Consider the following 12,303-nt stretch of genomic DNA (forward strand, 5'->3'; position numbering starts at 1 on the left):
GGCCCAGCATGCACCTGATTCCATATCTCCTCAGGACAGAAAAACTGTAATACCCTTCCTTTTTCAACTCTGGAGGGTTCTGAGCTACCAGGCCAGTATCTATTTCTGTCCCTAGGGAACTAGCTGCCCATCTAGGAACACCTTGAGAGTATGGCAGCAGCTGAATACAGACATCTAAGAAGTACTCATTTGACAGGGATTTTGTAAGAAGTACTCATTTGACAGGGATTTTGCTGAACTAAGCTGATAATTTAAGCACCTGTAGAAGAGGAAAAAGTTTTCCTCTACCCTCTTAGGGCCCTGGGCTGACGCTGAAGAATCTGTCTCTACTAATAGTTCATTTCCAGGACCTTTTTTGCATTTACTGCTTAATTGCCTTCATGTCAAAGAGGCACATTTGGGGATTTCCTTCATATCTAACAACTAGCCACAGCCAGGTTCTCTTGGACACTTAGGAATCTCTTTGGGAAACCTATTGCCATTTCTACAAAGGCAGATCCTTTTATAATGTTCTCCCCTTGGCCCTGGAATAAATCCAGCTAACTCCCCTATAATGGGGATTAGGCCAGCCAACTACAGCCTTCTTAGCATAGGACTTATTAGCTAATTTCATTATCTGCTGCCACAAAATGAATAATAGTGCTGTCTCTTAGTCCTCAGATGCAGATCTCTTGGTTAGGCCAGCCAAAATTAGAAGACTTAAATCGGAAGGACAGAACAGGAATGAACTACATGAAAGTGAGAACTGGAGTGAGGCATGCCGTGTAAGTGTCACATCCACTATCACATGAACATGACTGTGTGATGCTGGTCATTTTGTGGAATGACTTGGGTTTGTTTCTCTGCTGTTTGGTCTTAGGAGTTAAAATCATAATTCAGGATCTGCTGTGCAGCATAGGATAGAAATAGAGGCCATGGGCCCTGGAGGTTTTCAGTTTAAATCCTGTGCTACTTGCCAGCTGTGTGGCTTTGGACAAGTTCTAAACCTCTGTGCTCAGGTTCTTCATTTGTAAATTTTGGAATAAGAGTACCAACTACTTAGAGTTTTGGGGGAATGGATACATAGCTAAATAAATGTTAACTACTATTATTGTTATTGCATTTAAATTATACTTCTAATGAGCTGAGATAAAATTCTGAGTGAACTGAATGATCTTTAATTAAGAGCTCGTTATCATAATTTGTGCAGTCTCTAGGTTGTAACTGGAAGGTGTGCTTTCATTGGTTAGAAAACCTAATGTAAGAAAGAGCCAGGACTCCTAATTCAATAAATCTGAACAGCTTTCTGGCTGTGCTTTTTCCTTCTCAGTCGGGGCCTAATGGAAGAAGATGCTGAGCCCATTTTTGAAGATGTGATGATGTCATCCCGGAGCCAGTTAGAAGATATGAATGAAGAATTTGAAGACACCATGGTTATCGATCTGGTAAAGAAATTAATACATTTTTCTTCTGTTAAAATAAGGCTGATTCCGAAGATTCGGTCACAGGGGTGTTTGGAATCAGACACTGGCCGGCTAATAAACAGCTCTTATTTGGACTTCAAAAAAAATAAATAAGTGAAGGTGTTAGTGGAGGGATGTTTTCTTCAGAAATCTGTGGGAGGAAGAGTGAGGGGGGAACACTAACCAACAATGGGCAGGGCCAGTGTAAGGTCTGCAGTCATTCGGATGATCTTACATGCTTTTCTAGCCAACTTTCAAAGCATTCAGATTTTTAATTTTTTTTTTTTTTTTTTTTTTTTTATCCTCACCTGAGGACATTTTTCCATTTTTTGTTCAGATAGAGTGAGAGGGAGAGAGAGAGAGAAACATCGACGTGAGAGCGACACATCGAGTGGTTGCCACCCACATGACCCGACCAGGGCTGGGGACAAACTGCAACCAAGGTACGTGCCCTTAGCGGGAACCGAACCCGGGTCTCTCCGGACCGCAGGCCGACACTCTAACCGCTGAGCCAAACCGGCCAGGGCCAAAGCATTCAGATTTTTAAACGCCAACAATAAGAACTGGTTCCTTCTTATTACCTTCTTGAAAAATAACTCACACTAGATCTGGCCTCTTGGACTTAAAATTAGAGGCTGATGATACACAGCATGCTCCTACATGACCCAATGCAGAATATGGACTAGGCATAGTAAGACATTAACTTTGGCCCTGGCCAGGTTTGCTCAGTGGTCAGGTGAAATGACATGGAGAAGAAAAAAACAGATGATTCAATGAAACAAGATTTGCATAGGTTTGACAATGATTGACATTGGGTGATGGGAATATGGGAATTCATCATACTACTTTCTCTTTGTATTAGTTTGCTAGGATTACCATAAATACCACCTAGTGGGAGGCTTAAACAATAGAAATTGCTCTGGCCAGTTTGGCTAAGTGGTTAGAGCGTCAGCCTGCAGACCAAAGAGTCGTGAGTTCGATTCCAGTCAAGGGCACATACCTCGGTTGCCATTTATCCCCAGTCGATGTGTCTCATATCAATGTTTCTCTCTCTCTCTCTCACCCCTCCCTCCCACTCTATCTGAAGATTAATAGAAAAATGTCCTCAGGTGGGGATTAAAAAAAACAAAAATTTCTTTTCTCACAGTTCTGGAGGCTAGAAATCTGAGATCAAAGTATCAGTAGGGTTGATTTCATTCTGAGACCTCTATTACTTGTGGATGGCTTCTTCTTCCTTTCACTTTACATGGTCTTTGCTTTCTTTTTCTAAGGACACCAATCGTATTGGATTAGAACCCATCCATATGACCTCCTTTTGCCTTAAATACTTCTTTAAAAGCCCTGTCTCCAAATAAGTCACATTCTGAGGTACTGGGGGTTGTTAGGACTTTAACATATGCATTTGGAGACATATTTTAGCCCATAAAATTCTGCTTTTATGTTTTGATTTTCCATGCAATAATGTTACTCCAACCTATAACCAAACAATCCCATCAATATCTTTCCATCTCTACCTGCCTTTGAGAATTTAGTGCAGTTTTGTCATCTAGCATTTGATCAATTTTATAGTTATGTTTGGAAGGTATGTTCTGTTTCTAGGCCCAAAAATTATTTATGGGCATTTATATCTTCAATTGATTCATAGTTTGAAAGCCCTTTTTCTTGTCTAAATGATCATTAAAGACCAGCTATTTTTTAAATGTATGCCCCATGTAAAGACAGATTCTTTTTCCTTTCCAATTTGACCCTTAACAGTTCTATATATTTATGGTACCATCAGAAACACTAGCTGCCATTAGACCCAGTGATCCCACTCTTAGGACTATATCCTAAGAATCCCGAAACACCAATCAGAAAGAATATATGCACCCCTATGTTCACAGCAGCACTATTGACAATAGCTAAGATCTGGAAACAGCCCAAGTGCCCATCAGTAGATGAATGGATAAAAAAGCTGTGGTAGTCCGGCCGGTGTGGCTCAGTGGTTGAGCATTGATCCATGCACCAAGAGGTCGCCACTTCAATTCCTGGTCAGGATACATGCCCAGGTTGTGGGCCTGATCCCAGTGGGGGGCAATCGAGAGGCAGCCAGTAGATGTTCTTTCTATCATCGATGTTTCTCTCTCAATTCCTCTTTCTCTAAAATCAATAAAAGGAAGATAAAAAGGTGTGGTACATTTACACAATGGAAGACTATGCAGCTGTAAAAAAAAAAAAAAAAAAAAAAGGCGACACTCTTAGCCTTTGATACAGCTTGGAAGGACCTGGAGAGTATTATGCTAAGCAAAATAAGCCAGTCAGAGAAAGAAAAGAAGTATCACATGATTTCATTTATAAGTGAAATCTAATGAACAGAACAGATCCAGAGACATAGAAGCAAACAAGCTGTGGAACCTCAGCAGGAAGCGAGGAGAGGGAAGAGATAAACCAAAGAACTTACAGGCACAACCACTGGACACAAGACAATAGTGTGGTGAAGGTGGAGGGTGGGGAGGAAGGAGGAGGTCGATGGGGTAAAAAAGGGAGACATATGTAATACTTTCAACAATAAAGATACATTTTTTTTAAAAAAAGAATGTGCTTATTATCACAGTTCATTGTCTTAATATGTCTTAGGGGAAAAAATGAAATAACCGGCTTCTCTTTCCAGCCCCCATCAAGAAATCGGCGAGAGAGAGCTGAACTGAGGCCAGATTTCTTTGATTCTGCAGCTATCATAGAAGACGATTCAGTAAATGTTAAATTATTACTGCTTTTTATTTATGGTTTCTGGGTCTTGTTTTTTGCTTAAAATTAATAATTGTTTCTCATTCTCTAGGGATTTGGAATGCCTATGTTCTGAAGTCTGAAGAAAATCTACAAATCTGGAACTCTATTATTTAGAGCTAGAGGCCTATATACTGTGATAGCTTGTATGAGGAAAAAACACTTTTGATGTGATCTGATTTGTTTTTTAATCAAATGATTGAGGTCGATCCCCTTGTGCAGTGACAGAAGAGGAGCATGTAAATTACCCAAGGGAATGTTGGTGAATGTCACCTCAGAAAGACTGACCTGAAAAATCATTTGTGTCCTAAAATTGGACTTACCCAACACAGATGTGTTTTTCTGGATGGAGGAAAAAATTTTAAATTTTTAAAACAGCTGTCAAGATAAACACTGTTATACACCTGTTTTATGAAAACTCAGCATTGAGTAAAAAAAATATTTTTAACTTTATTTTCCTGTTGTACAATTTAAAAACCGTTTTAACATTTTGCCTTTTTATGTTTTAAAAGCTAACCATTTTTATTAAACCTATGAGTAAGCAGCTCATTTTAATTGCCGAAGAGTGTTTTGGAGCTCACTGGATTTGGTTGACCTTGTGGAATACAGAAATATGGAGGAGCAGAATAGTGACAAGCTAAGATGAAATTCTGACAGTGCATCTCTGCCAAAAACCACACGCCCTCTATGGATACGGATTCCCAGATTTTATATACTCTTGAATAAAAAGGTTTATTTTTATTTATAACGGGCATAAAATAAGAAATGTCCATGCAGCCATTTTTCCAACAGATGCTGTACACCATTCATTTTATATAGAATAGGGAGATTCAAATACAGTACATTTTCTATTGGTATTTGTTCTGTGCATTTTTAGCAACTTCTACCAGCAAATAAAGTATTCTCAGTAAAACAAAAATGGTTCTGAAGTTATCAGTTTGCTGTTTTACCACTTATTTCATGCCCTGCCAAATTCAAATTACATAGACTTCCATTTTCTTAAAAAGATAATCACAAAGAACTCCTTTGCCATGAAAAGTAATTTTAAGTGTAACATAACCGTGTCTACTTCCCATGCACTTAATACCTTTATGCGATAATTTTGTGAATTAAGTTTACCAATTATAGAAGTATGTGCTGCATAGAAGTGTGTGCTTAGAGGGTGAAGTTCCTAAGCTTACCTTGAAATACAGCTACATTTCAGTGTTAAATGTGCATATTAAGAATAATTCTTTTGGGGAAAGAAATTATGGATCTTCAGGACAGCCTTCAATGGTTTAGAGTTACAGTCTGCTTAGACCTTTTATGACTTGCTGCTCTTGTTGTTTTTAAGAGCCCACTTAGTTGGTTCCTTTCTGATTTTTAAAGTAAGCCTCAATTTCCAAACCAATCCATCCACAACTGTTTCTGGGCCGGTTCTTAAAGTAGCTGCAACAGAATCATGAGGCTTGCCCTTTTTTACCAAAAAAGAAAAGCATTTGTTTTGTCTTGTTTTGTTTTTTAATCTGTGCACCTAATGATTATCTTTTGTCCAGGAAAGCAAAATGGATTTTATTCATCCTTTTAGTAAATAAACACAGAACAGATTTTTCTCAACATTTGTGTAGTTCTGAAAAAAGTCAGTTGCCAAAAATGTTTTATCTGCTTGTTTATCAGTTCCTGGGCTCCAGTTGCGGGGGTGGAGTCTCACTTTCTTCCAGAGATGTGGACTTCCTGGAAGTGAAGGGGCAGGAATGACTGGACAGCCCACCATGCCAGCCCTGCCTACTTCTGGCCAGGAAGCAAGCCAAGGAGGTGCCCTGGTACACACACAGATTAATCCTTTGCTTGACAGTCTTGTGGAAAACAGATGCTGGCTTAGAATTGTAGACTACCATGCAACAAAAAAAGACTTAATATCTACTCCAATGGGTTTCCAGTTCAGTTTGAAATCAATCGAAATTTTGTATTTTCAGTGTCTCCTTGATTGGTTTTGCTAGTAATTCTGTAAATTGTACATTTGCAATATGAGGTTTTTTTCCTTTTGTACAATTTGAAACTGATGCTTCACCTTTCCTTTAATAAACTATTCAAAATCAGGCTGTGGAAGTCATCCTATTGTTCCTAGTAGGAAAGCCTTAAAGAGATTATTTTCTGTCCTGCTGCTCTTGAAAGTTTGCTCTTTCAGATAATTTGTTATGTGATGGCAAAATTACTCGGTGAGTTTTTTGTTTTTAAGAAAACGGAAATTTAGGACTAGCTCGTTAATTTTCTTTCATATCTTGGATTTCCCATGAGAGAATGGGTAGGCCAAGTTGCCTGCGGTTCAAGAGGAAGCCTCTTGCAGGTGCATTTTGGAGGCAGCATTCAGGGACTATTCACAGGTCTACAGCCTGTGTCTCCCCCTGCCTCAGATCCAGACCCCCGGGCTTATGCATGGTTGCCCCCTAACAGTGGTCGTTTAAAAACCACCTGGATTCTACATGGCCATAGAAATTAGGGTTTTGTTGATACTCATGCTAGAGGTCACACACTTTATGGGCCTATGTATTGTGGGCTGTATTTACTAGGTGACCTAAGTTGTCTGCAGAAAAGGCCAGGGATGCAGGGGTAAGTCAGCGGGCAAGCTCTCCAGGTAGCTAAGGAGGGAAGGTGATAAGGTTGGTTTGTTCCCCTGGCAGCTCATCTTGAAGGGTGTAAGTTTATGAAACAAGACCAGGGATTTACTCATGTGTGATTCTACCTTGGGACAAGCTTTTACTTGACTGTGACTCTGAGTTCATAAAACACAGAACAGCGTCTTCTTGGGGAAACAAAGGCTTAGTGCCTGCTCAGGCTTTTCAGTATAAATAGATCAAAAACAGATAAACTTCCATCCCTGCCCTCCCAAGTGCCTTGCTCCAGAGGGGTCTCTATCAGGCATCTTGTTTTGAGGTACAGCTTTCTGCTCCCAAGAACACATAAAGGAGTTATATTTCACCATCCAACACAGTAGGGACATGGTCAGAATCTACCCACCAAGGTTGCCACCTTTGCCCAAGTGTGGCTGGACTCCACAGAGGCCCCAGACTGAGATAACTGCCTATTAAGTAGCCACAGCTCTTGCTTGGAATGGCAGAGATCCCATACTAACAGGTCCAAGAGAACATGAAGACTAGTCATTCTCACTAAAAGAATAAAACCATGGCTCTCCAGAAATCCTCTGAAACCAGAAAGACGTGAAATACATTTGTCAAACAGGTGAAGTCTAAACTGGTTCAAAAGTGGAAAGGGTCTCTCACAGGCTTCTCTTGAGTGTACAAACTACATCTAAAGCACCAGCATCAGTGCATCCAGAGGCAGAGACTGAGCTGGGGAGACCAAGACATGGTCAGAAGGGACACTGGGAGAACTTTTCTTGAACATAACTTCCTAAGTAGTACTGGAAAGGTGCATGTGGATGTACTCCCCCGTTACTCTAGCAACTCAAAAGATGACTTGGCCATCATGGGTGAGGTAGGAAAGTTTTTCCAGTTGAGTAGCTCTCTGGGTCCTTGGAGCCCATCACAGTGGAGCAGACCACCACTTTTCTCATCCCAACCCTTAGGAATTTATCCCACCTACATCATCCTTTGAAAGGCAATATGCTCAGTAGTTTAGAAAACAGGCTTGGGGTTCAGAAAAATCTGCCTGCATTCAAATCTCAGCTTCACCACTCAGTTGTGTGGCTTGGGTCAAACTGGTCTACTTACTTGCAATGGGACATTTGCATTTTCTCCTACCGTCTACAACTCTGTCTAAAGAAAGACTTGCCAGCACTCTGTGCATAGAAACAACATTTTTTTCCGCTAAGGTGAGAACACCAGTTGGGAAAGGCATTCCTGCATAGCAGTCTATGAGAATACTCACTGTCCCCATTCTCAAGGCATTCTGTGGTCACAGAGCAGAGGCTGGTCTACTTGACAAAACTTCCAAGGTCTTGTAGCTTCATGTTTCCTTGGCCACCAGCTTGGTTTTTGGATGGGACTGTCTCTACTCCAAGGCTTTCTAGAAGCCTCTTGCCCAAATGCTTTACTGGGCTGGTTCCACTATTTTAGCAGGCTCAGCCACAAAACCCTTCTCAGCATCCAGATTTCACAACCTGGTAAAACACCTCTTGGACTCCTTCCTCAAAAAAAACACACAAAAAACACGAGCTCATGCTTGCTCTTATTCTTACATGGTCTGTAGCACAGTCATCCCCAAAATAGTCCAAATCCTGGACCGGCTGAACCCAGAAATTGTACTAACCAGGCTATGTTAAGCTGTTGAGCCACATACTGACCAACCTGCATGATTCTTCCTTAGCCAGGAGGCCTCTAAAAGCCCAGTAGTCCGCTACATCTCCTTTCCCAGCTTCCAACGGCCTACAGTCTTCCTGTTGGTTCTGTACTAGGTGCCAAAGAGGAATGAATACAGAGAACCTCTGGCCAAATACAGTCTCTGCCTCTCAGGAACTTACCATCTAGTTAGGAAAAGGGGGAGGGGGACCGACCAGATGCTTAAGAAAATAAAATCAGCTATAGTTTGAGTTCACAATTTGAGATGAACTTGTGGAAAAGTCAGGTCGTTGAGCATGAGTCAACTAAAGAGCAAGAGTGTTCCAAAGAGGAGGTACAAGAATGGCCTCAAAAAACTCATTAGGCAAGCAAGGGAAGAACAGACACGAACATTCTATGCAGGGCAAAGACTGCAGAATAGTGTATTATCCACTGGGAGTGCTACAGCAGAGGAATGCAACAAAACCTGGACCTGCAATTAGTCTATTAACTCAGAACAGGCTTAGGGAGAGGCCACAAAGATGAGAGTACAGACTATTGCAAAAGTACTCTGAGCCCAACTAGAATGAATGGAGAATCCCATTCTCCAATTGGAGAGGGAAGAAAGATGCTCAAAAGAACTAAAAAATAAACTTCCTAAGGGCTGGAGCCTGGCTACCTGGAATGGTGGGATGGCTGATAGAAATGGGGAAAGTGGATGATGGTCACATACTGGCTTTGGTCAAAATGACCTTTTTACAATGTGACATCCAATCAGGGCTTATAGACCTTTGGAGCCAAGGGGGTGGAACAAGGGAAAAGTCGTCAGTGGTGGGAGGACCCAGGGCTCTCACCACAGCAAAAAGCACACCCTATGGCACACACTGGACCAGCATTCCATGACTGGTCTTTCTGCTGAAAGTACTTAAAATCCCCTGGATTTTAATGCTTTCCATACTCAGTAAAATAGTCTACAAGAATGGGGGGAAACAGACAAAGGACACTCTCAGATTCATAACATAACCACCCAGTTACAAATCCAAATAAATAACCACCATGTACTTTCAGTTTAAAGACAGAACTACAAAAAAAGTCTTGAACTTTATATTAGGTTTATTGTTGGTATAGTTGTAATGGTTCTGAAACTTTTAAATGTATTGCAGGATTGAGCAAATGAGTAAAATATGTTAAAGATAATGGGAGTTAGTTTTATGACTGGGGGAGAGAACAGACATAAAAATGGAATAAGATATCACTGTTGAAAGGACTATGTCTTCCTTAACCCCCCATGTGTGAGACTTGACTGTACGAAATGTGTTTTATAAATTTTGTACTGTTCACCTGCAAATAAACTTGGTAGCAAACACTTCCAAAAAACTAAAAATGAAAAAATGAAAATGGAATAAGGGAAGGCAAAGAATAACCAGTATGTTAGATTAGAATTAAAAGTTTCAGTATGAACATGATTTTAAAGTTATATATATATATATATATATATATATATATATATATAACACATATTTGTATATACAAGTTCCCCACATGCATATATGCCCACATATTTGTATAAATATTTCCTAGTCTGCTGAAAATACCTAGAAGCAATGACACTGCAGTATCAATGTGAACATCTAGTGCCAATTATAGCTTCTAAATGACATCTAAAAGAAACCAGGGCTCTTGAAGAAATCACTATTCCAAGGCTGGTACATTATGATGTATCAAGAAATAAGGAATCAGCCCAGCCAGTGTGGCTCAGTGGTTGAGCACTGACCCATGCACCAGGAGGTCGCTGGTTCGGTTCCCAGTCAGGGCACATGCCTGGGTTGTTGACCCAATCCCCAATGGGGGGCGTGCAGAGGTGACCAATCAATGTTCTTTCTCATCAATGTTTCTATCTATCTCTTTCTCCCTTCCTCTAAAAATCAATAAAGAAAAATAAAATAAGGAAGCACACAAAAAATTATTGTGACCCATCAAAAGGATAGATCCAGCATGAAGGAGCTCCCAGTGGCCAAATCAGGAAATTGTGCATCAAAATAAATAACATTAAATTTTAAACAAATCCAGAAGTACAAAATGTTTTGATTAATAAACATATTCATTTATAAAACACCTACTGTGTACCAAGCATGATTTTAATTATAATATATGGCTCCCAATCTCAAGAAACTAACTCTGGGAGTAGGGTAGGGTAGGGTAGAGATGGGGCAGGGAGGAAAATATTACAAATTAATGTTGCTTGAAAATTTGATGTGATAATAAGCATAGTAAGAAAAATACTATTTCAGGAAAAATGTTTTTAAAAAATCAACAATTCTAAACTGATACTAAAACAATAAAAACAAGAGGGGAGAAAGCTCTTCCTTCCAATAGAGTGCCAACTAATGAATACAGACATAATGACAAGGTTAAAAATGTAATATTTTACAATCAATATACAACAGGTGATTGAGACCAGCCTCAATGAATACTAAAAGTGTTGGATAAAAGTCTGTTGACAGACAGACTTAAAGAAAGCTACCAGATTAACAATTACAAAGGGAAAATGGTAACCTGTGCAACCACCACCTTAACCAAGTGATCTGAGTCAATTTCCTCAATAATGAAAAAAATGAAAATCACATGTTTCCAAATGTGAACACAGAAAGAGCACTCTGATGTATTGCTCTTAACTGGATCTAAACATCCAGAAACAATCAGACAAACCCAAATTGAGGGCATTCAACAAAATAATTGGCAAACACTCTTCAAAACTGTCAGTCATGAAAGACTATGTAAAATAATGTCTTGTTCCCTAGGAAATAAACATTGACATCTTGGGGGAACAAAGGGTCAGGATTCTGCAACTTACTCTCAGATGAGTCAATAAAAATAGTGATTATAAATTTATGGAAGAGATGAAGCAAATATAAAAAAATGTTAAAAACTGGAGAATCTAAGTGAAGGGTACATAATACAACTGCAAATTTCTATAGGTTTGAAAATTTCCAAAGTAATTATTTTTAAATGTAAGAACACATTTCTGGAAATAACAGAGTATTTGCCTTACTAAGAATTTATTCTGTTACACACACACACACACACACACACACACACATGCATGCACGCACAGGTGTGTGCAAACATCTCATTTAATCCTCAACAAAACCTGGAGGAATTAAAAGATAGGGTGTATTGCCCTGGCCAGTTTGGCTCAGCGGTTAGAGCATCCGCCTGCAGTCCGGAGAGACCCGAGTTCGGTTACCGCTCGGGGCATGTACCTCGGTTGCAGTTTGTCCCCGGCCCTGGTTGGTCGTGTGGGTGGCAGCCACTCGATGTGTCCCTTTCACATTGATGTTTCCCTCTGTCTCTCTTTCTCTCTCTCCTTCCCACTCTATCTGTACAAAAAATGGAAAAATGTCCTTGGGTGAGGATGATAAAAAAAAAAGATAGGGTGTATTATTTGAAAGGAAACTGAAGCCTAAGCAGATAAATAACTTTATCCTAAAAGCATATTATCTCACCTGTGGAGAGAAAAAAATTCTTGGGGAGGAAAAGGCAACAATACACAGAGGTGTCAAACAAGGGACAGCTCTAGGTGACAACACTATATACACCGTTTTCTTCCTACTTTTGATTTTTCACATTTCAACCAAAAAAATTTTAGACTAAAATATACACCAATTAATATTTTAGCCCTGGCTGGTTTGGCTCAGTGGTTAAAGTGTCGGCCCGCGGGCCAGGGGTGCTGGGTTCAGTTCCCGCTAAGGGCATGTACCTTGGTTGCAGTTCGTCCTGTGCAGGTGGCAACCAATCGATGTCTCTCTCTCACATCAATGTCTCTCTCTCTCTCTCTT

At 40.0% G+C, this 12,303-nt stretch overlaps 1 protein-coding gene across 8 annotated transcripts in view; it reads left to right on the plus strand.

The window, feature by feature from the left end:
* Positions 1–6,287, plus strand: part of STAG1 (stromal antigen 1) — a 400,292-nt gene extending 394,005 nt beyond the window's left edge. For 6 of the 8 annotated variants that reach the window (XM_036266503.1, XM_036266501.1, XM_036266502.1 and 3 more), the window contains 4 exons: positions 654–764; positions 1,310–1,424; positions 4,093–4,173; positions 4,261–6,287. In XM_036266503.1, coding sequence (XP_036122396.1) covers positions 654–764; positions 1,310–1,424; positions 4,093–4,173; positions 4,261–4,284 — 331 coding nt within the window. In that variant the 3' untranslated portion in view covers positions 4,285–6,287. The remainder of the gene's footprint in view (positions 1–653; positions 765–1,309; positions 1,425–4,092; positions 4,174–4,260) is intronic. The other 2 variants (XM_036266505.1, XM_036266504.1) reach the window with 1 other exon arrangement.
* Positions 6,288–12,303: the final 6,016 nt, after the last annotated feature.

The sequence above is a fragment of the Molossus molossus genome, unplaced genomic scaffold, assembly GCF_014108415.1.
Source record: "Molossus molossus isolate mMolMol1 unplaced genomic scaffold, mMolMol1.p scaffold_m16_p_18, whole genome shotgun sequence".
In the NCBI taxonomy this organism is placed as follows: Eukaryota; Metazoa; Chordata; class Mammalia; order Chiroptera; family Molossidae; genus Molossus; species Molossus molossus.